This window comes from Trichoplusia ni, chromosome 16 (genome assembly GCF_003590095.1).
Source record: "Trichoplusia ni isolate ovarian cell line Hi5 chromosome 16, tn1, whole genome shotgun sequence".
NCBI classification, from domain to species: domain Eukaryota; kingdom Metazoa; phylum Arthropoda; class Insecta; order Lepidoptera; family Noctuidae; genus Trichoplusia; species Trichoplusia ni.
In genome coordinates this window covers 1,694,374-1,720,382 of record NC_039493.1, presented here as the reverse complement: position 1 = coordinate 1,720,382, position 26,009 = coordinate 1,694,374, and the positions used below count along the sequence as shown (strand labels likewise).

Genomic DNA, 26,009 nt, shown 5'->3' with positions numbered 1-26,009 from the left:
TGTGCTCTTCTTATTAAGGATTTATCAAAGAAGAATACATATAATCTTTTTTAGTAATAAATAAAACAAATTTAAATATTTTTAAAACATACTCCCTCCTATCCTACGCATCGCTTGTGGGAACTAAACCTTATTTTCAGGGAGGTCTTTTTCTTTGCTTTTCCTTGTGATCTTTTAAAAGGGCATGTTTTATTTCAACTGATCACCCATACAATTAGTTGCCATGGTAAAGAAACTTATTCTAACCTTTAAGACCCCGTAGTTGCCAAGGAAAAAGGACACCCTTCTTAGATTCTATCTTTTTTTCGGTCTTTTTTTTCAGAAATATTGAAGGTCCATTGCATCTGTGATAAAATCGAAGCTCTTAGTCTAAACAGTGAAATAAGGGATCTCTATATTGCGTCTATTTTTTAAATTTACTTGGAATCATAAAATTTATAAGATGGTTTCTACGGTTTACGCGAATTTTAGACATTGAAATGAAACTACATCTACTAAATTTTAGACTTTATGTCAATCATGGTCACGGGCAAACTGAAATCGGAAATTAAAATCTAAAACTTAACCGTTATAAAATCCGTAAAAGTAGTTTCATTTCAATTAAAAAGATGGTTAAATTTCTCTATAGTTTTCAGGAGTAAGAAATGATCAGTGAAAAACGCTAAAAATGAAACTCTATTACTAAGGCTCCACTGTCTGTCCGTGCGTCTGTCAACGATCCGTATCTCTCGAACCGTGATACCCCTTAAAATTTTCTCTGGCGGTCCGCTAAACAATCATCGCGATAAAGTTTAACAATTATTTTTCCGATCATTGGTGTATTATGTTTTTTGGTTTCAAATTGGTTTTCCTCGTCTATTTCTATAGAAACCTCCAAACAGGATCCAACTCGTATTATCCGGTTTATTTATTTTTCATTTGTTTGCCTTTCACATCATTACTAATATTATAAAGCTGAAGAGTTTGTTTGTTTGTTTGAACGCGCTAATCTCAGGATCTAATGGTTCGAATTGAAAAATTCTTTTTGTGTTGAATATATAATTTTTCAAGGAAGGCCATAGGCTATATAATATCACGCTGCGACTAAAAGGAGCGAAGACACAATGGAAAATGTGGAAAAAAACGGGGAAAATTATTCATCTTTGAGGCCTTCAAGATCTTCTAACCACGTGGACGAAGTCGCGGGTAACACCTAGTATGTAATATAACAAAAGTGTATTTACTTTGAAGACATAATATTGACGTATTATATTGAGTTTCTTTGTTATCTTTATTTTCAATTTATTCTTAGGATATGGCAAAAAATATGGATTCCTTATGAGTTTTCAATCCAAGAATATTTTATTAATAAATGCTTTGTACGTGTTTCGAAGAATATGTTTATTATTAAAATATATGAGTTTATACATTTTTATTGTGAGGTATTTTCGTACATTTAATTAATGTTGTTTTGTGTTGGTTCTATATTTAAGTTATTTATTTGTGATAATTTAACTTTAAGAGACAGACAGCCCTGTCAGGAATTTCCCTAGATAAAATCCCTGACTTATATTTATAGAATTACTAGCTGACCCAGCAAACGTTGTTTTGCCGAATATTTTTTTTTTAGATGTATGTATTTTTTAATGCCACATTATAAAAAAATAAAAACAAAAAATTCGTCCAAAAAATAAAATATATTTTTTTAGCGTGGGCAACCCTTGTCACTTAGGGGTATGAAAAATAGATGTTGTTTTATTCTCAGTCCTACCCAATATGTATACAAAATTTCATAAGAATCGGTCGAACCGTTTCGGAGGAGTACGGTAACTAACATCGTGACACGGGAATTTTATATATTAGATTATTTATGGATAGTATTTGGTGCCCGAAAGACAAAATAAAATAATTCGTTTATGGTATATATAACCTCTTTCACCATTGTTTGTCAATTACGGTCCAATCGACCTCAATCAATCTGAATGACCATAATATGACCAATCATAGTATTATATAACCGATCTTCTAATAAATCCATATTATATTAACCTTTATGATCATGCATCACATGCTTTATACTTCAATCAAAGTAATTGCTGTCGTGTGCCTTGAGAACGGTGTCATAAATTCAATTTTAAAATGAAGGTATCTTATAAACTTAATGGATCTTAGTAATTAGGTATATTCTTTAGGGTTTCGTAACCTAAGGGTAAAAAGGAAATCCTATTTCTAAGGTTCCGCTGCTTGTCTGTTTCTCATCACATTGTATTTTCCCACGTTTTTAGTTGTTTGTTTGTCGTTCCGGCTGGATTTTTGCAAATCAATTTTTTGGCACCTCTTGATAAGCAGGCTGAAATTTTCAGGGTAGCTTCAAACCCGATGACAATGCAATTTACAACTATAAAAATGAAAAACCCATTTTGATAAAAATTGAATGAAGTGACATTTAAAAACGTTTGTATCTAGATTCTTTAAATCGAAATTTTACGAAACGTTACAGCTATTGGGTCGAAATTAAAACGCGTTGACATTAACTGTCAACTACTTTCGTCATTATTACCAAAAAAACATAAAACTCCCTGTTAAATTAACCACAGTTAACAAGCTGCTTGATTAACACTCTCACCCCTCTCAAAGAAAACTCGTTACGATAAAACGTTTCCCCAGTTATCACATTACGACACAAATACAAAGTAATAATCGTTTTCAACTCCCCTAACATGAGACAGACTGACAACAGTGACAACCTGTTTTAATTAATTTCTGGAAATTTCAAATTAGTCACGTCCAAGTTTTATTGAAGCGTTTTGTCGGCCATTTTCATAAGTCTCTTGTGTGTGAAATATTGGAAAAACTTCACTGGACGGGGCAATAACGTGAAACAATTTCTGACTTTATTATTGTGTGAATGTTTTCAGTTTTGCGTCAAATATTTTATAATATATGGTACCTACGTGTATTGTATTTTTGTTATATTCGTATAAAGTAAAACCCAGTCAATGTACCATGTAAATAAATAAATTCTATGTCATTTGATTGGCATGTTGGTTGATTGGTAAGTGGTCCTACTGACTGCTTACCCGGAGGTTGTGGGTTCGATTTCATCCAAGATAAATGATTGTGTCACTGTCATGTTTTCTGTGTCTATTTGTAATTGATCTTTATTATTTATATATTTTTAAATGTATATGTTTAGTACTCCCAAAACAAGCTTTGCTTTGTTAGGTTCGCGATCCCACCGTAGCGTCAGTCTGTGATTAAGGACTCCGCTTGGGTCAGTAAAAAGACTCGCGATCCCAATAAATAGGCATGAGTAAACCGTTCTCAAACAATTCTGAATACCCTTACGAAAGTTATTTTAGGAAAAATCCTTTGTTTAATATTGGTACCTAGTTCACTGTGCCTGCTTGTTTCTCTTCTTGACCAACCGAGTTTCCAGAAACGGTCGATAATTTTATAAAAAAATTACAACTTTCTGTATTTATGCTTAAGCTTAGACAGCAAAATGTATTATTTTAATAAAAGTCGTAGATACAGTAGACAATATTATAGACCGGTCAAGTGCGAGTCGGACTGGCGAAACTGCGGGTTCCGTTAGAACTTAAATCTGTTGCACCAGCAGCATTTGTTATCCAACAAATCTATGACCATAACAACTAACGGGAAGCTTGTTCCTTAACCTTGATCTTTATTTTTTGTTATAACCGCAATACAAATACAAAAAGTGATAAATTTATCAGTCTTAATGTCATAGCTCATGACACAGATACTACCTAGTGACGGACGAACAGACGGAAGCCTAAAATGGTCGGATGGAATGTCAAACATACAAATAGATAAACAGCAGTGACTCAGCTCACAGCGGCTCCGCATTTACTCTTTAAGTACGGAATCCTAAAAATATAAGTTCGTCACGGTAACACGGAGTTGTTGTCTAGTGTTCCAGCTCATTAAAGTTTCTCTTGCTCACAAGAGCCTTTGCGAATTGGACCCATATCCCACAGAAAGGTATTCAAAGGACCGAGTTTCTTGCTGTGAGATTTAACAAGAGATATTGTTTTACATAACGTGTCTTGGCGGCGAATTTCTTGTGATGCTTAAAGGATTCTGATCCGCTATAAATATGTAATGTAACTAAATTATCTGAAAACAGTGATGTTAATAAATTAATCAAAAAGTCTTTTTAATTCTCTTATTACAAAAAAAAAATCATGCATCTCTTATTGCATTTAAATCTATACTAATATATAAAGCTGAAGAGTTTGTTTGTTTGTTTGAACGCGCTAATCTCAGGAACTACTGGTCCAAATTGAATTTTTTTTGTATTGAATAGACCATTCATCGAGGAAGGCTTTAGGCTATAAACCATCACGCTGCGACTAATAGGAGCAAAGATACAATGGAAAATGTGAAAAAAAAACAGGGCAGGTATAAATCATAACTTACCCACGGGGACGAAGTCGCGGGCAACAGCTAGTGTCTCATAAAACCGTTTACACACTTTGACTGTGGAAATGAGTGTCACTAATATTTATACATTTATAATTACAGATGCGGACAGTAGTATTAGTACTTGTTATATCTACCTACCTCTTATATTACAATTCCGTACAAATTCTCACAAAAAATATCCCCAAGAAACAAAACGACCAGCTTTTAACTTCGTATTATTTTTATATTTATATAAACTTCGTTATGGTAGCTTAAGAAATACATCATCTATGAAGCTTTCAACTGTAAAGTTATTACGGTTTACGAGACAGACTGTTGACAGACAAACAGACAGCGCGGCAGGGGATGGATGGGTGTCTAGATGACAAGATAGGATAACAAGGACATCGAAATCTTTTAACTAATTCACTTATCTAATCAATTTACCATAACCAATGGGATAAGAGTATTCTATATGAGAATATAAATTGCTCATTATTAAGAGGCCTGTTGTTATTAAATAATGCAATGGTTTTCTCAAGCTTATTTATAGGGTTTTCCTTACTAGTCTAGGACCCAACGGAGTCCTTGATCATGAGCTGACGCGGTAGGGTCGCAAATCGGTGCAAGATTTAAGAATGAATTATCCTTACAAGTCACTATAAAAAATACAAATAATTTTTTATAACTTTTAAACATAACCTCAATCAAAATGATGCTGAACTAAATGAATACTTTTACGACAGTCAATTTCTGTCCGGGGCTTAAACAGACTCACCATCCTTTAAAATAAGACTTGTTGTTGTGTGAAAGAGATAGCCCTTATTTAGCGTATACACGGTGATTTTTTAGTCGTCTTACAAAAGCAGCCCAGTTCATGTATCCGACGTAAAATACCCCTAGGCGGCGCCATTATTTTTTTTTTATCATCAACTAAAATAATAAGTACGAAGAAAAATTAAACAAGAGAAATCTGAAATATATTCTTAAAAATGATAAAAACGCCCCCGCCCGCGCCCCTCACCATTGTTACAAGGCTCGGACCACGCTCGCAACAGAGCTGTGTTTCTAAAAAACTACGAATTGCATCATAATATTGAATAAAAATGGCATTTTAATTTTTTAAAATCTCATAAATACCTATTCTTTATTATGAACGTGTTCTAGTCGTTGGATACATGAACTGGGCTTCTTTTGTAAGACGACTAAAAAATCACGGTGTATATGCGTCTCTATCACAATTCAGCCTTTTCATGTAGACAGAGCGCATTGTAGCTGTCTAAATCCATTTTGAGCCGAAGCGTCTTGTTACATAGCATTCCATATTCCTCTGAATGCATGCAGGTTATTTATTCCGAAGTTCAATTGTTGAAATTGACTTTCTAATTCAATATTGTTTGAATGTATATCAACCATTAATCTAAAATACCTATTTATGTTTATAAGTAGTTATGGTATGGTCTAGCCTGGACGAAAACAAATACCAAGTCAAATAAAAATACGAAATTGTACAATTTGAAGCCAGGTCAATAATCTATCTTGATTGTGTGTTTGCCTGTGACATGGTAGCAATTAAACGGGTAAAAAGATTTGATGCAGTTTTTTCTAAAGTGCGTTTTGGATCGATCATTTTTAGACATTTCCCGCGAAAATTGACCAGCCATTTCAAAATCATGAGCTCTTTTCTAAAAGCATATCATAAGCTTGACCGCTGTACTCTAAAAGATGAACCGATTTGGATGCGGATATTTTTGACGGTACATTAATTATTCAGAGCGAAAACTGAAACCTATATTTTTCCAGATCTAACTTTTCTTTGTTCTAGAATAATAAGGAATAAAAAAAATCTTTTGTTACAGACGAGGTCGCAGGATATTCCTGCTGCAGATGCTGATCGTGTGTTTCGTGCCGCACGTGGCGCTGCTCATCCAGAATTGCTCCAACATGGCGCAGCTGTCACAGACCTTGGACTCCTCGCTATATTTAGATACAGAGGTAATTATATTCAAATGACCACTCTCCCTTGTGAACGTTCAACTTCCGTTAAGGACCGTAAGTCTGCCGCCAAAAAAATTGGTCTCATCTTCTAAAGAAATCCTCAAATGTCCTATTTGGTTTAAAAGAATTGAATTCGTCCCTCAGATAGATGCGGAAAAATATATTTTTGTTTATTGCGTACACAAAAATGTTATTATCGTGTGACATCACTTTTAATGACCAGTGATCTTCCTGTTCTCTATATAAAAAGTTGAGATGAGGTTTAGTCTTCAATCTTAGATTTTTAAAACTATTTCAGTAATATTGTGTTCATATGTTTTATGAACTTGAGTTTTTTCAACGCTTTTTCTAACTGAAAGTATATTTTATGCGAAATTATGACTATATAAACCTTTACGCTTTGTGTTTTAAATAATTCGATTTTAAGGTTATAGCTTATTTATAGACTTTCCTACACAGAATTAGACATCTGGTACATTCAAGTCAAAATATTATTATTTACTTAATAACTTTGAATAAAGTAAATATTGATTCATTCGAAACGGGGTGAGTAATTTGGTGACAAATTTCGTGAAAACTGATTAAACGACAAAGTTTCATAATAACTAAATACTGGAATAACAACAGCCAAGTGAGAGTCGGATTGCCTCAAGATGGGTTCAGAAATTTTCTCACAAAAATAGCAAAACTTATGTGTTGTATATATGGTATAAGAATATTAAACTTTCAAAAATACAATACTTAGGTATTTTATTCTATTTTTTTACATTATACATAATATGTTGTTATAGAGCTCAAACAAATAAGAAAAAGTCTCTAAAAATTTATAGTATATAACCATCATGGTTCATGATATGGATACAACTGTTGTGAGACACAGACAGCGAAGAAAAATGATACTGGTTTACCTTGGAAATTAACAAAAGGGACTCAAAAAAACTAACATACTGAAAAAATCTAGATTTCTGATCATTCGAGAGGAAAAAACACTACTTCAATAAAATAAAATAATGCATTTTCCCCCAAGCACACCACAAACAATGCAAAAATTAGCACAATTATTAATCATTCAATAATATAAACAAAATTGTTATTTAATTGAAATATATTTATTTGTAACCACTGGGAATTACTTAAATAACATTTAAATTAAATAATTCATTCATGTAAACATGAGATTATTTAATATCCTTTTATTTGTCCTTATTTATGACGTGATTAACCAGATAATTTCTAGAAGGTAACACAATAATAATTAATTAGGAAAACATAATTTAAATAGAACTTTGTTAGTGGTTTTCCCGTTGTGTGTGATATAAGATTTCTGCATTAATGATATGCTTAACGGATTTTTTGAGAGTTTTTAAATGAATTGGACTCTATATGCATTTCTCTTATCTGTAATCAAATCTTGCCAGTTAATTAAGGCCAAATTTCCGAATTCCGAATAAGCTGATAATAGGCATTACAAAATTATGATGCTGTGGAGCTGATCTAATGCCAGAGCTGGAATATGATCATAGGCACACTTCACACACATATAGGCTCCGCGAGTTTTGACTCACTGAATTCTTATTGCCAAATTCTTTAATCACAAGGAAAACCAAACTAAATATTGAATTGAAAAAAAAAAGATTTTCAGACATTACCTTACCTGTTTCTGTTTTTCTATATTTTTTTTATTATCGCACTCTAACGAATATAATTCTTGTGTCATCCTTACCCAAACGTTAAACAGTCTCAATTTTCATCCATAAATACTGAAAAAAAAAATTACTTTCCAGAATTGACATAGTGTTCTTCAGGTTTTCATCCTATTATATTCGTCTTTTCCAATTTCCCTGCACATTTGGTCCGCTCGCATGAACAAGCGACATTCCTAAATACACTTATTCAAACCGAATCGCTCCAGCGTTTAAATCTTTTGAACTGAAAAGTCAATATTAAGTTAGTTGTTGAAAAGAGATGTCATTACATTTCTATATCAACTTGCATATGAATCATACTTATGCAACGGTTTACTCAATACTAAAGTGTATTCGTACTTTGGACGTGGTACTTGATAAACGATACCGGTCAAGTCCGAAACTAGTGTTACTTAACTTAGTGTTCGCTACTTATTAAATGACTCCGGTTTGATTGGCTAATACTAGCCATAGGGAAATATCATAGGATAATATTTTTTCCATTTTTATATCTCTTTTTGTTACAGGTTAACACAATTTTATCGATGGGGGAACTAATAATAAGCTTTCAAGACGAAAGACATATCATAAGCGATTATCTACTAAAAACTACGACGATAAACACGTAAGTGTAGTTTATATACATTTATTAAAATCGTAGAAAAGTCAAATTTGTCAATAGTTTTTTTAAGAGTTTGCACTCGTTTGATTTGTCTTGACGAGTGCGACGAAAGCATGTTTATTTAAAACTAGCTGTTGCCCACGACTTCATCCCCGTGAGTAGAAGATATAAGTTATGATTTATATCTGCCCTGTTTTTTTCACATTTTCCATTGTATCTTCACTCCTATTAGTCGCAGCATGATGGTTTATAGCCTAAAGCCCTCCTCAATGAATGTTCTATTCAACACAAAAATAATTTTTCAATTTGGACCAGTAGTTCCTGAGATTAGCGCGTTCAAATAAACAAACAAACTCAACAGCTTTATATATTGTATAGATATAGATTAAATTTATTTTAAAGAATTTTTGCCATCCTGATCCCTCTGCTCTAATCTATTTCACTTGTCAAATTGCAACTTAAAATTAAGAGGCAATAAGTCCATAATCGTTACACGTAACGTCAAGTCAAGATCGGTTGACGTCTCGTCCTTTAGACAATAGCTTATCTAGTCTAAATGTCAGAATTATATAGGTCTATCTATACATGTGTGATAATGTTTGCCTCCTATTGAAGTGCTTACTAATGCCCGCCATTGTTTGTTGGCTCGTTGACCTCCCTGAAATAGGTTAAAGCGCGTAGTTAAGACAATTGGGCATAAATCTGTTCTTACAATGTTAAAATTCAGATCGCGGAGATATTTTGGTAAAGTATTGAAATGGCGAGAAAAATACGACAGATTATTCCTAAGTAGTATCGAAAAGTTGCTGGTTGTTGTTAAATTCTACTATTATATTTGTTAATGATATTTTATAAGTTCTTAAATATTTCTTTTCTAATTACTACCCCTTTTTGTACACTATTTCAATAATTTTTATGAATATTATTGGACAGCGAAGCTTCTTATCACAGGCATATTTCTATTTAAAGGGAGGTCTATACGTAACACTCATACTCCCGACTAATTTATCTTTTAATCATAAAAGAAACAGAATCAAAATCGATTCATCCTTTCAAGAGCTACTAACAACTACAATGACCTTCCTTTTTGCGTCGAGGGCTAAATACATTATACCTACTACAAAGTGAATTTATAAACACATTTTATAAAACTTTATAAAATAAAAAGCACAAGAATAAAAACATCGGATTACCTTGACTCAATACGACCAAGGAGTATTTAATAAGCCGATCTAATTTGCAATTCATAACAAAAAACATCTTTCAATACAAACAAGGAAAATATGAAAATGAATGAATGATATGATTAATAAATTATACCTACTCAAAACAATGTATTCTGCTGATTAATAAATTGAATTATGGAAGTTTCCTGCAGATTATAGGTATTACAACTGGAAATAAGGTAATAATAATAGGCTTTATAGATAATTTAACGGTTAAAAGCAGAATATTCTCGAAAATTACATTATGGTGTTGCGAAGGCCGAAATATTAAATAGAAATGTTCCAGGTTAATAGCCAATGCTTTGTGAGTTTGAGAGACCAGACCATTATGTGCCACGAACGTTACGTCACATACAAGTGCTTGAAACATGTACCTTTATTGTACGATTCGTACATCATCATCCTAGCCTTTTCCTAACTATATTGGAGTCGGCGTCCAGTCTAACCGGATGCAGCGAAGTACCAGTGCTATACAAGGAGTGATCTGCCTATCTGATCTAAACTCAGTAACGAGGAATCTCGGTACCCCTTACTAAGACTGGTTGTCAGACTATCTAGCTACGGACTCCCTGTAACGACTGTCAAAAATGTGTAAATACCAGCCGGGACTAACAATTAAATGTGCACGACCATGTATTGCCACCCATACATGGACTGACCTTATCCAGCGCTAACTTTCGGATCGAACCGGAATTAATCATGAGCGGTGACAAGTGATATAACTATACTATATCGATTACAATGACACATATCATTATATTAAATACAAATTCTTTAAATAAAGCAATACCATAATAATGATTACTTAGAAATATAAGCTATAGCTCTGGTTTATATCAATCAGCCGATATATCAGCCGAATACAATTTATGTCCGTACTTTCCTAGTATTTATAACAGCCAATTCAAGTTTTCCACGTTATATTTTGCACGTAATCGATTCAAATTCTCCCTATAAACGTCGCCATTATTGTGCGCTTTAATATTAATGGGCAATTTTCTCTTCCAGGGACGCATTACTAAGGATGTTTACAACGACAGACAATCGATTGAATAGTGTCCCGGAACAACATATACAAGACCACATTATGACGTTATAGTAAGTAGTAGTAAGCTGTCTATTATATTGAATAAACATTTTCATCAGATCCTAAAATGGAGGACGTTCTTTGTGTAAACATATCGGTAAAAATTAAAAAAATCGAAGTATCTAATTAGGTTAACGGTATATGATAGCTTAAGTGTCTTCTTTGAATGTTCAAAGCTTTTAGTAAGTGCTGTATATGTGCTTATATTATGCCTATTAAACGTTTGGATAGATGTCGATTGCCATGCCTGTAGACGAAGAAATAAAATAGTACCTTTAAAAGGCTCAATGGTTTGTTGGATTACAAAAGCCATGCATTTTATTTATCGCAGAAATTCAGAGACGGAGATCACATTGGCGACGCAGTCTTTATTACAAAAGAAATGTTGAGTAGTTTAAATTTGTTTTGGGATTATTTATTTATTTTTCTTCTGCCGTGCGATTATTAGTACAATATACAATGTCGAATACATATACATTAGAAAATCTATACTATATTTCGTTTTAAAACGTTTTATACGTTACAAAAAATGGTACATATTTTTAAAGGTAATATGTAAAATTGACACTACTTACTATTTTTCGTCATACACTTAGTGCATTCAAATAATTAACCTTAGTATTTTCATTAAATATATCAACATATTTTAAGCAGTTGTGTGCTCACAGTTCAGCAAATAAAAAAGTTAAAAGTAGATTTATTATTATTCGCACATTTCACCACTGTTAGTTAACGGACTTTAGAGACTGTTAACAGGCTATATCTTGACATAAATTACGGTTTAGGTTGACAATGAACCACCCCATCAACCGTTATTTATAAACTAATAAAAGGGATTGAAATGAATGACCTGGGACGGTTGTTTTAGGTTAGGCGAAAGTTAAGGCTAGCGTGATTTTCAGAGTGCCGGTAAATATCACCCTGGAAAAGATTTCAGGGATTAACACCCAAAGGTTAATAGTACTATTAATACCCTATTACTGGTAGAGGTTACTACGCAATACCCACTGTGCGTGACGCGTCGCGGGTTCGATCCCCGCCCGGGACAAGCATTTGTGTGATTCACGAATGCTTGTTTTGAGTTTTGGTGTCTTTTTGTATGTGACGTGTTGTTTGGGTACGTTTTTTCTTTTTTAAATAATCTGTTTTTTACGCGCATATGTGGTTGCTTTTAACTAGATTGTTATAAGGAAATGTGTGAAAGTCCACGCTATAAGGAAAATGCAATGCTCTTTACAGATTATTCAAAGTACCGTATCTTTTGCATGCAGCCATTTTAGGGAAGACCTCATGAATATCAAGTAAGTCCATAATATTAAGGTTAATCGTGTGTAAATAGAACTAGAATTTCATAACTAGCACCTATTTTCGCCTGTGGAACGGTTACATGTGCTTTTAGGAATTTTCAAATGTTCCTCTATCATGGAAAATAAACAACTTTCTTTAAAAATGTAAATGTCATCATTCCCTTGACCTTATCCCAATTTTTATTGGGGTCGGCGCAACATGTCTTCTTCTTTCATACCTTTCTATCTGACCTCATCTCACAAAAAAACACTCGTTGCCACCATATCGTCTTTTACATAATCCATCCATCGTTTCCTTGGTCGCTCTCTTCCCCTATATCCATCCACAACCATATGCAGCATTTTTCTCACCACATTCCTCTTTTTCCACATTCTCATTTCGCCGCATAAAATGCCAAATGTTAATATTTTTTTGGAAACGTAGATTAATCCTTTACATGTAATCTGACTCCTGGAGGAAGGAAGCAGGTAGGGTCCAGACTGTTACTGATTACCGCCTTGCTATGTCATCTGCATTTCGCTATCGATGCGTTGCAATGCGTAGCAATTCATCATGTACCGACCGCTGGCTCCCGCCGGCCAATAATCACTTTAAACAAATTTATGGCTGATTTTTGCAACCACGGGCAATACAATCTGCGGGTCTACCACCACGTCTTAAAGAAACATCGTATGGTTGTGGAAGAGTGACAGCACAATACGCCTTGTAGAGCGGCATCTCTTTACACAAAAGCAATTATATTAATGTCTGGTCGAAATTTCATTCCTTTAATTCCCCCTTTACGTAATTTAATGTCAATCAATAGTTTATCTTTTATAATTGGTCAGCTGATGAAATTCTTGTTTGAGAGGGCTCAGATCTACTTGTCTGATTTAGACTTAACCTACTTCTCGACTTTCTGTTTTAATTATCTGAATTCATGAAAATTACGGAAGGAGAAAATGTGTTTTCGCAGAACCCTACGCATTGCGTTTAATTACGTTTCAGGCGTGAGTGTGTATGACCCCTTTAGTTTGTCTGAACATTTTGGCTTTAGTAGGTCAGAAACATTTCAGCATCGATTTAGGCTTTTTTAAATTAAACATTTAATAAGTTACTATAATCTTTTTTGTAGAGTAGAAGTATTTATAAAAACGAAAATTTAAACGATTCCTCAAAAATTAAATAATCATACATTTCCCTGCCAGATGAGGTCTATATAAATGGCTGGCGGTAATCTCATATCTAGTTTTAAATTTAAGTGTTTCGTTTCAAAAGTGTATTTATAGTTACATACGTCCCACTGCTGGGCACAGGCCTCTACCTACCTGTATAGGGAAGGTTTCAGCACTGATCATTCGCAAACGTTGCAAACCACACATAAACATATTAAATTCATTACATAAACTTAAAAATTTACAGTTTCTAGATTCAATAATATATCATTAAATGAACATTATTTTTATTTAAAAAAATACTTTTTTAACAGTTTGTCGCAATAAAAACAGCGTAATTCCAATACGCCGTATTCCTAACTGCATAGATATTACCGCACCGCATCCATAGCTGTTCGTGGAACATCTGGAAGAGATAAACGAACGGACGTAATGCGGTAGTTAGTAGCGTGCAACGTGTTCGCTTTAATAAATGCTGTTTTCTAACCATTTCTTTGTGTGTATTGCGGGTAGGAACGAAAGCTTTTTATACTGAAATATTCTAGTGTTGTCGTTCAAATTGGAATTTTGAATTTTCGCAACGCGCTTAACTGTCGGGATTTTTCTACCTACGAAACTATTATCAAGTTTCATATTAGGTTTATAAGTAGAATTTTTCAAACGTGAAAATCTTCATATGCCCATTTACAACCGGTTTCGGAGTGAAGCTGGAATCCCCCAAATTTTCTAAAAAGGCATTTAAACATTTAAACCTTTAAATATATATATATATACACGTCGTCCAAATCTTTTCCTCCATGTTGTTCAAAAAAACAACTCAACTTTGAGTTCTTTACTGAAATTATTTAAATATAAGCAGATTTACATCTTATAAAAATAGTGCCACATAATATATTTCATTGGCAAGTATAAATTCCAAAACAATTTATTAAACATTTCCATGTTTCACATCTGAACGGTTCTTGCAAGGAATTTAATATGGACCCAACGGAACGGATACAAGTAACGACATAAATATACTAGGCACGAGAACTGCGAAGGATTTACATAAAACTATTTAACTGACGTTAGAATTACAAACTGTGGAGTATTTAAAGAGTTAAGCTTACTGATCGCGTAGAAACCAAAATACCGATGTAGGATAAACGGCAGCTTAACTCGAGCGGAACAGGGCTGGTTACCTCTGCCGTATGATGAATGAGTTTTGGACAGTGGCTACCATATACGGGATAGTCAAGAACAAAAGGTAGACCACGCGGTAGGGCCAGAAGAAGATGGGATAAATTCGACTCTCTCGTTCAAAACAGGCTTCTGTAAGCCATAGACCCAGATAAATTGAAAGAAGGAAATAATGGGTTATAATATCAAAATAAATATCCTAAACAATTACGTCAGTGTAAAATTATGTTAAAATGTGTAACTACACACTGCTTACACAACAGTTAGTTTGAAGTTACAAGAATTAGCGATTAAGTTCATAATAGGTGACGCGATGTTTTCAGCGCCATTTTCGACTAACTCTGAACCGCCGTGCTACATTCCCCACCATTAATCGGTGCATGGAAACAATTCATTGCAATTCATCACGCACTGACCGCGTCTTACAAGAGAACCTATAATTAGTAAAGTTGGTATTCGCGTTTCCATTAGCAAGTAATACATAAGTCTCTTGAACATAACGAAATTCAATTTAAAATTCCAGGAGCTTAAAAACAGAAGCCTTCAAAAGAACAAGGATATATGAAGATATCAATGCAAAGCTGCTGGTCTTCGTAGCTATGAATGTGAAGACAACCACATCTTCCTTATGGAGGTGAGTGCTTTATGAAGAGACAAAGAGATCTATACTATTTATACTTGTGTACTAATATTATAAACAGCGAAAGTGTAGGCATGGTGCCTGCAACCATACATACAAACTTTCGCTTTTGAAGACTGCCTGAGTAGCAATGACGTAAATGTTTGACAACCTGTTTAAATCAGGTACGTAAGGATAGAGATATTAGATACTTAGAAAACATACAATCGACTTCTAATAAAAAAACACGCCAAGCCAAACTAGATGAAATTTCATGGGACCAATGACAAAAGAATAAACAAAATCGGTTTATGCAATCCGAAGTTCTGAGGTATCAAACATAAAACGAAACAAAATACATACGAATTGAGAACTTGCTTCTGTTTGACGTCGGTTAAAAAGTCTATTTATTACGTTTAACATTAACGAAACAACAGAATAGACAAGATTATTCTTGTTGAATGAAATCATTGTTTGCAGTACTAACATAATCATCTTTAGCTATGTAACTTACATTTGGGTATATCACACTCTTTTATCCGTCTTTGCGTTCCTCCTTGCTTTCGTTTTGCCATCCTGTTCTATTTCGGGACCTTAGTATTTATCTCACTCTTTCTTTATTTGAAATAGCGACACATCGAAATAGTACAATATCCGGAGTCAATTTGCCTTTCCCAAGATTAAATTGTCTGTAGTTTAAGAGAATAATTGAAAAATAACTCTTAGTTATGTATTGATCCGGGAGCGGTATGGGTCGTAAAAAGCAGGAAAGCCACGCCATTTTATTTTTACGCTGATGTCCTCTTAAATTGGCAATAGAAAGTAAAATCAGAAGAATGGAATTATAAAGGATGTCTTTTTAAGGTTATGCAAAGTTCAGGAACGGAACCCTTTCACTATATTATGAAGCGAAAATTTTTGTAACATCTCAATTACCATTCTTACAAATAAATATAGGTATCTTATCTTATCTTATCTAAAGCCTGACAGGTCATCTGATTTTCTCGTTATCTCTTAATTTTTTTTTCTATCATAATGTTTTGGATTTGTGATAATGTCACAAATCCACCATGCGCTAGTCTCAGAAAGCTTCGGGACAAGATTAAAAAGACGATTTATAACTTAGTTCTAGAAATACTCCATACAAATTGTTTTTAACATCTAGTTTGACAGTTCGTCTGACAAGCATATTATTATTACTTCAAACTAACAGACCTTCTGCAAATCTTGTCATATGGAGGTTATGTTACCCTGTGGAGTCTAACTACCAAGTTATGTAGAGACGCCTTTCATGCATCCCAATTAGCTGGGATAATGACTTGAGTTATTAGCTTATATGACAAACTGACAGATGTTCCATATTCTATGACATTAAATTCTTAATAGCCTTCGGAGCAAAAAGAAGGGTGTTATAAGTACGTTTACGTGTCTGTCTGTATGTCTATCTTTGTCTGTCCGAACGGATTGAACGATTTTCATTTATTATAGTTTGATGTATAAGTTCGTTATATGCGTGTATTCTTAGACATGTTTGATAAAAAGAGGTCGAAACATTTAAAAGTTTTGGGTATTGTTACTGTCGCGGGTTTTTTTAATTTTATCTGGTTTTACCAGCCTTAATCCGCGGTTTCATTCACGCAAAATTTCGTTGTAACAGAGTCAATGTATTGGTTATTGACGTGAGCGTCGGCAAAACAGTGCAACAACGACATTACAGTACTCAGGGTTGAAACTTCATAACTGCAGTTCTAGATGGCGTTCAAGTAACTAAATTTAGTCGCGGCCAATATTTAAGTCTAAAAGAGTATCCTATGTGTTAGGGTTCAATTAATACCTCCAAAAATATGTGTATAAAATTTACTGTGTTTAAGCTACTAAATTTACTGAAAAAAGGTGAAAGCCTAACAAAAAACATATATTTGCATGTCTAATATTAGTAGGATGTCATATTTAGCCTTTATTGTTTCATTATTGAATATAGTACTCATTTCATTTCTTCCAGCAATGTTGGGCTCATGTTAATGTCTGCTAATCACGTCTATTCGTCTCTCCGTCCGAACGATGTTGAACAAATTGATTCCCTTCTGTTCTGATCATTCGTTTAATTTTAGGGGTCCCGAAGGGTCCGAACGAAGCTTCATTGCTGTCACTCAAGTGTCTCTTTATCCGTCGTCTGTGACTAATGATTTGTTGCTTGTTTTACAGCACCTCATTAATTTTACTTAACTGATTTTTGGAGTTCCGTACAAAAAGAGGAAAAAAGAAACTCTATCGTTCAAAATATAGCTCCGTTTCCGTCTGCCAGTACGTCTTTACCAGACTGTATCTCACGAACGGTGATAGCATAACAAAAACATGACATGTGCAGTAAAGATGTCTAGTCTTTACTGCACATGAATTTGTTGTTACACAGTTGCTGATGTATAAAAAAATATTAATAAAAAATCAAAATTAGGCTATTTAAATACACTTTACACTTTGTACGAAACCAAAAGTATCGCGACTTGCAAGTGGCCCTTGAAACTTTTAACAGTATGCATGTAAGCTTATAGACTATTTAAACCAAAGCTCTACCATAGGAAGTTAGTACCAACAGCTTTTCTGGGCAGTAACAACTTAAGAAGAGCACTTACTTTAATAAACCAATTACACTTTGCCGAAGTGGACCTACAAGGGGATTACTTTATAGAAGATTCTACACTCGGGGCCACAGGCTACAGTAAGCTTTTTCTTGCCCAGTGGGGAAATGGAAGTAGGATGCCAATCTTCATAATATTCAAAGTACTTTCTTAGATAAATTGAAACGAAAAGAAGCTTACTTAAATTTAATTATGAGTTTAGTAGAGCTCAATATTTTGAGGGCATTGTACGAATACACAATTTTTTTAAACAATAAAATATTCGAAGCAGTTATTTATACGTCAAATCAAATGGGAAGATTGTAGAGTCAAAAGTTTTTACGGGTGTAAAGATGTTCACCTTATACTAGTGGTAGTGGAAAGGAAAGTCACGTAACACAAAGATTAAATTCTTTAGAGCGGGAGTCGATTTTGCAAAATTTAGCATCACCTGTCCCGTTGTCTGTGACTGTCAGTCTGTCTTTCGCTGTGTAATCAAATCTTGCAAGTCAATCCAATTCTCAGTTTCCGATTGAGGTGAATTTTGACAGCACAAATGGTTGATCTGATGCTATGCTAAGCTGGAAAGTGGCTATCAGAGTACCGCTAAAAACACCAACGAGTTAAGATTAGCTTGAATTGTCTTTTCGAGTACTTTCCAAAGTAATTTAAAATCTTGTTTTCCTTATAAGTTTTCTTTTACATTTTCTTGTAGGAGAAAAAAATAGATAATATCTACGTACAATCTTACAGCAACATAATACTGGCCTGTTGGTCTAGTGGTTAGTGACCCTGACTGCTATACCGGAGGTCGTGGGTTCGATTCCCACCCAGGACAAATGTTTGTGTGATGAGCACGATCATTTGTTCTGTGTCTGGGTGTAATTTATCTATAATATGTATGTATTTAGAACTATATAAGTATGTTTATCAGTTGTCTAGTACTCATAACACAAGCTCTGCTTAATTTGAGACTAGATGGCGTTGTGTGAATATTGTCCAACATTATATATAATTAATAATATTCTTGTCTTTGTCAAACCTTTTCTTTCTTCCAGACAGATGTCAGCGTGTTCCGACCTTCTAAGATCGAGAGAAGAGTTCTCCCTGGCACTAACCATGCTGACATACCACGAGACGATTGGGGAACTAAGTCCTCTCACTATAAGTACCATACAAACGCACATAGACTCTGGAAGAGACAGTTTGTCATCCACTATACAGTACTTGGAAACAGAGAAAGTTGTGAAGGAAGTCCAAGAATTAAGTAGTATTTTAAACTTGTGAGTACTTGTGTGTTATTTTTTTATAGGTTAGATGAAATTCTCTGGTTATGTACGATGCCGTTACAAATTATTCTTTGTACATAAATAATCTTTATATTATATATTAGACTCATTTAGTACTTTAGTACTTCTAGTTCTTTTTTTTTCTAACCTTCACTTCTACCAATCAGTTGTTTAATGGTAATAAAGAAAACATTCGGCAAGAATTTTAAAACATACACACACAAGCATCAAATACATTTATTTTCTTTTACCTCCTTAGCAAAAAATATGATACAGTAAGTCTCGTGTTATGTCGCTTATCAGTACACTTTTAGACGCTGTTAGCCCCTACTTCCGTAAGACTCACCATCTTTGATGCATTTTATGTACGTAATGTTGTATCTACTGTTTAGAAAAAATACGTATCCAATTTATTTTTAAGAAATACCTGAACCATTAGATTTTTATAGTCAAATACCTTATTTAACCTACCTATTTAACTTACCTTGTTTAACACAGTATCTCATCTCTATTTTCAGTTTCGATAACTTGAAGAGGTCTGTTATAAGTCAAACTAGACTCGAACTGTCTGTGTCCAACATGACAAAGTATCTCTACACGGACACGGACGAGAGATCGATATACCTTGAGAAGCTGAGGATAGTACAACAAGACTTGTGGGTTATTGTCGGGTAAGTGGCAATATCGACTTATTTTTATTGTAAATATCGCGAGACTGATTAATTATTAAATGGTGCAACGGTTTACTCGCACGTATTTATTGGGAGTTCCCGACTAGTTTCGTGTTTGACTCGCGACTCCACCGCGTCAGCTCATCATTAAGGACTCCAGTAGGGTCCGAAACTAGTCGGGCAATCCCTATATACATACGCGTGAGTAAACCGTTACATCATTTTATATCGACTTAAGAAAACATACGCTCTTTCTGACTGAAGAAGCCTGGTATGAGTGGACCGTAGAGATTGTTGCTAGGCTGCTAGTAGCAGGATGTCTTCAGTTTTCTACAGTTATAGCTAAGAATGCAGTAATCGCAAAATGGCGGTTTCGAGATAATCACAATTTAAGCAGTTTTTAAATACTTCGAGTAATTTTTTCATGTACATTTACCTCTTGGGATGCCATTTTTGTAAAAAAAGGGGAAATGTCTTCTTGGTTATGATGACAGTGGTTTTGATGAACTAAAAATCTGAAGATGCATCGATTTGTTAGCTTCGTTTGGTGGGTAATGGTTACGGTTTATTTTTATTTTAAATTTTTTAGAATGCCTACACCTATTTCAAGTTCAAAATTATATGTTACAGGCAATCTGGAAGGCAGGTGGTCTGGCTCGCTCGACGAACTCTTGGCATCGGGGTGGCTATACTAGCGCTCGTACTCCTGGCTTCACCCGTCATGCTGCTCCTGCTGCGACACATCGCCTATACTATACAGGTCAGTTAGTTAAAATTATTTGAACGAATCGAAAAAAAAGCCAAGCAATCTTTGGCGAAGTTAATTCATATTTTTTATTAATCAAATATGGTAAAACTATTTACCTAACTATGTACCTAGGTAAAATTATTTTAATATGATATCCATATTCAAATGCATTCTTGTAAGTAATTTATTCTTCGATTTAATATAAGTTCAAGGCTGTGTCCATGTTTTGATAATTACTTACAAGAACCGAAATTTATCAAATTAACATGAATACGAAAATATGCGAATGTGTTATATGTATGTATGTACTATATCGTTGTAACGGACTGCTACCTCGTCACGCTCAAACGGCTGGACTGATTTCGATGACATTTCGTATAGATGTAGCTGATAACTTAGATTAACACATTTGATACTTTTATCTGACTCCGTTAAAGGAGGGAAATGGCTTTGCAGCTAGTAATTTTATAAAACCACAACATTTATGAAATGCCAAATATTTTAGTGTGTTTTAATAGAACACTAATAATAAATAAATAATAAATAAATGCGGACAACGTCACATACATTGTTCTGAACCCAAAGTAAGTTGCTAAAGCACTTGTGTTATGGAATTCAGATACAACGAAGGTACCACAAACACCCAGATCCGAGACAATGTAGAAATGTGAGTTTTTACATTGACCCGACCGGGGATCGAAACCGGGACCTCAGAGCTAGCGACACCTTGAAACCGGTGCGTACGCCACTCGACCACGGAGGTCGTCTAAAACTCGTCTTAACAAATAGTAATAATGTAGTAATAAACAAAAAACTCGCAAAGGCTATTTTCCGCACACAGAAAACATGTTTTAATGTTTAAACATACAGATAACTAATTTAATAAATAACTCAACTATCGAAAAGTCTGTGTACCTTGGGACCGAACTTGATACCTTAGACTTCTACTAGGTCTCACCACTAGACAATAACAGCTGTTTTAATAAAAAAAGTATGTATACCTAGAGTAGGTATTAACTAGGTAGGTCAATGGGGAATCAAAGACATGAAACAGCTTAAAACATTTTAATACTTAAATTTAAATCTTTAAAATAATATACAATAACGATAAACTTATATTAATTATTAACATAAATTAGTTTAATTGTATTCCTCTTCAGAAACCCAGTCACTCTGAAAACAAAATTGAGAAAATTGTAGTTGAAATAATAAATTAGTTTTAAGGCTGCTAAAGGGTAAAAACAGAACAAGAGATTTGTCAACAGTATCGCGATTGTCAATGATGGTCATGATGTTGTTTTAGCGGCACACGGATTTTTTTAAACGACTTCCGCAGTGAGGTATTTAATCCTTGTGTCGCGGGGGTTTCACAAACATTCAATCCACATGCACAAAGACACCACGAACCATTCGTGAATCACACAAATGATTGTCCTACGCGGGGATCAAAATACTTGACGGTTGCTAAGATGACATAACTGTTATTTTTCCCGAATGACAACCAATTGGTGAGACTGTCGTTGCCAAGCGTGCGTGAGCGCGACGCCGCACTAGTGCGGTCTCGCTGATTCGAACTGCCTACCCCTACCGATGGACAGCCGAATCGGGAAATCCATGCACATAGGAGGGCCTTCGCTTAGATCACTACAACTTCAACCAGTCGGCTAAAACCGTGCATAACACTTTTTAAGATCTAACAACTGTACTTACAAGGGGTCGAAGGCAGATTCCTCTTACTTTTTCAAGTCCTGGTGGACAATTAAAATTAAAACCCGCAGGCACAGCAGTAACTAATGCAGTTATAGCACACAACACAACAAACAAGATATAGAAGTTCATATTGATGTCTTAAGAGGCAACTCTAGAATGATGATACAAGGCAAAGCGACCGCCTTATAAACTGGTATATCGTAATATTATTAACAATTTACTAAAACCAGATTTGAGATTCTTTATTTTTCATAAATGTTATTAAAATATTATATCACGGGCTGGTTCTATGCGGCCCAGAATAGAGAATTGTGGAAGGTTTTGGGGGAGGCCTTTGCCCACCAGTAAGGCACAGTGGACGAGATTTTTTTTTATTAAAACTAAAAATAAATATTTATTGCGGAAGTTTTGTTGGTATAGACAAACAGTGGTTCAATATGTATTAAATAGTCATAATTTTAATAGAAAAACATACTTACACAGTTTATTTGACCGCGAAAATTGGAGCAAATGATCAGATGGGGTAGTCGCGTATGATAATGCCAACAGCTACAGCGGGCAACAAATAATTCAAAAGCATTTAGGTGTTTAATGTCTTTTAATAATTACTTTTTATTCAGGACCAAGTTTCGCCGTTTCGTATTCTTGTCATCAGTTTTGCAGGCCAATTTTTAGTACTGAAAGGTAGATAAGAGATATAAGTATTATAAAACATTCTCTAGATGTCTAGGAAACGTCAAAGAAGAAACTTTATAATAAAAATAAGTCAATCCGGTTTGTCAAGTAGCATTAATGAATTTAATGTTTTGATTAAATTATACGATTATATACTATTATAGTCATATGGTATTTGATAAATGTTTAGTCGGTCAGGCAGGTTCCCCAAAAATTATGAATTAAGTTAATAAGGAAGGTTAAAAGCATTTAATATGATGAAATATATAGTAGCGGGGGCTAGAAACATTATTTGCTGACATTTTTTTTGTCAAATACCAATATTAAAAGGTTTTTTTAGGATTTCGCAACAAACAGAAAGTTGCAATTGTCGCAAATTATGTATTTTTGTTACTGCGGTCAATTTATGGGCAATCATTTTTTTGGGAAGTTAATTTTCTTTAGTCTATTCGTACGGAACCCTCATTGGTTTTTTTATCATGTATTATTAAATAGATTCAATCTCAACACTCAAAACTTATTCATTCGTATAGAAAATATAAACTGCGTAATATTCTGCACGTACTGTGATATGACCGGTTCTATACCAAATCAAAGTTGGTAGATTCGAATCCCGACACCCAACAATGTCTTTTTGTTTTTAAGTGTGTTTTAAAAAAATTACCTAGTACTTTCTAATAACTGACAATAAAACATCGTAAAAAACCGGGGCCCAGTTCCACTGTTTACAATGGCCGATGAATGGAAATTCATTGTATTGCCCGAAGTGTTCCGCTCCGTACTAAATTTCCAATTTTTGTGTTGCCAAAATTCTTTTGAAAATACGGATAGTGTAATTTTTATCCAATTCCCATTCATACATGAGTGAGTAAATAGCGGAATTCAAGTCCAGAACATCTGAGAATTTTTCAATGTGATTAAATCCACTTTCCCTAAGTGGATTTAATCACTCACTTATATATTACATATTCAAACCAGGATTATCCAAAAAAAAAAGAAAGTCACTTACGGACACTACATTTAGAAAAAAATACTTTATTTATGAAAAATAAACTCACAATATCGACGCATCTATTTGCAATCCTTATGGTACCAAGTCGACAAACATCAAGCACGGCGGGAGGTTCAGCAGTTACAACCGTCGCCAAGGCTGCCAACACCACGGACAATAAAAGGATATATAACTCCATGTTTACGTTTTCAGAGCTACCTCTAGAATGAACGTGTATTGTAATAAAAACTCTTTATAAATGACAACTTCATTTATATGCACGACGCTGCGACGAGGACTATATTCACAGAATAAAATATTCCACAACTATTACAACGCCATCTAGTGTCAAACGTAGCACAGCTTGTATTCTGAATATAAACCTACTTGTAAATGCGAATATAAGTGTGTTTGTTACGGTTTCACACGAAAAATACTTAACCGATACCTTTTCTTGGAAATATTATATTAATAACTTGTTTTAATCAACTTAAAAAATGCATTATGCTTCACCGCGAGATTCCACGCTGGCGGAGCCGCGGGCGAATGCTAGTATATTTATAAATTCCTACATAATTTAGATAAATTACTCCCAAACACAAAACATGATCATGCTCATCACACAACATTTGCTGTGGGTGGGAAACGAACCCAAATAATTGGATATATATTTTTTTTTAAGTCAACGTTACCTCCGTTACGCCACATTACATTAGCTACTTGCCAATAATAGTCCTGTTCAAATCGGTCCAGAAGTTTTAGTTCAGAGATTAGCCGGAAGAAACAGACAGGCAGACAAAAATTGTAAAATATATTATTTTTGTGTATATAACGTATATGTACTATATGTACATAAGTTTATTCATGTGCATGAAGTTTAAATGGTTTTCTCAGTATTACAAACAGTACTCCAATATTATACGTGAATATGTACATAGTTTTAGCACTTAATCTTTATATTTGAATCATGTTGTGTAAATAAATAAATAAATGCGGACAACATCACATACATTGTTCTGAACCCAAAGTAAGTTGCTAAAGCACTTGTGTTATGGAATTCAGATACAACGAATGTACCACTAACACCCAGACCCGAGACAATGTAGAAATGTGAATTTTTACATTGACCCGGCCGGGGATCGAGCCCGGGACCTCAGAGCTAGCGACACCTTGAAACCGGTGCGTGCGCCACTCGACCACGGAGGTCGTCACTTAATGTAACCCTAGTGGCTGCATATTACGTGATGTCAGTAAACCAGCCTAACCAAACTCCAGGGTAATACTCAGTTTAACCCTACTTTATTTTAGTGGGTCCTGCTACCCCAGCTTTACAAACAAACAAACAAACAAACATAATTTCCTGCTTGAAATAGTAGGCTTGTGTTATTGGCATTCAATTTCGCATTAATGTTGTGCATCCTATTTCGTAAATAAATATGTTTTTGTTTTCATATAATAACACAACGGGTGTGCGTTACATAATTTGGTATGTACAATGTCGTAGGTATTATTATTATATTTTTTATAAAACGACTCCCGCTGCAAGGAACTTAATCTTTGTCTCGCGACGGGTTTCACAAACATTCAATTCACAAGCACAAAGACACCCAGACTCAGGACGACCATTTGTGGATCACACAAATGATTGTCCTACGTGCGGATCGAACCTGCGACACGTCGCTAGCAATTGGTGTGGCGTGACCACAACCACTCGGATAACCGTGCCATCATGTATATGTTTATACAATGACACAATCATTTGGTCCAAAGGTTTACTGGGCATAGGGAACCGTTATATTATTATTAAATAAAATGACTCTTCTTCGCTTATAATGGAGATCTTGTTTGCACTAGAATTTCCGGGCTTTACGTATATCACAAGGATATCCAAAAAAAAATTAATATTATTATTTTTATTTCCTCGCGAAATTGTAACTCAATTGGTGTATTGAAAAAGTTTTATAGGCCAGCTTGATTTCGCGGAGTGTTTCACAAACAATCAAGTCACATGCACGAATG

At 34.4% G+C, this 26,009-nt stretch overlaps 1 protein-coding gene and 1 long non-coding RNA gene across 2 annotated transcripts in view; one reads left to right on the top strand and one right to left on the bottom strand.

The window, feature by feature from the left end:
• LOC113501649 overlaps positions 1–26,009 on the top strand; it is a 91,018-nt gene that overhangs the window by 44,840 nt on the left and 20,169 nt on the right. Inside the window, exons 3-10 of the mRNA XM_026882826.1 lie at positions 6,270–6,405; positions 8,621–8,718; positions 10,950–11,039; positions 12,300–12,329; positions 15,193–15,303; positions 18,965–19,189; positions 19,714–19,866; positions 20,497–20,626. Coding sequence (XP_026738627.1) covers positions 6,270–6,405; positions 8,621–8,718; positions 10,950–11,039; positions 12,300–12,329; positions 15,193–15,303; positions 18,965–19,189; positions 19,714–19,866; positions 20,497–20,626 — 973 coding nt within the window. The remainder of the gene's footprint in view (positions 1–6,269; positions 6,406–8,620; positions 8,719–10,949; positions 11,040–12,299; positions 12,330–15,192; positions 15,304–18,964; positions 19,190–19,713; positions 19,867–20,496; positions 20,627–26,009) is intronic.
• LOC113501650 lies at positions 22,904–24,560 on the bottom strand. Its single transcript, XR_003401303.1, has 2 exons — positions 24,058–24,560; positions 22,904–23,001 (listed from the first exon to the last, which is right to left on the bottom strand). It is a non-coding gene; the product is annotated as an uncharacterized LOC113501650 (long non-coding RNA).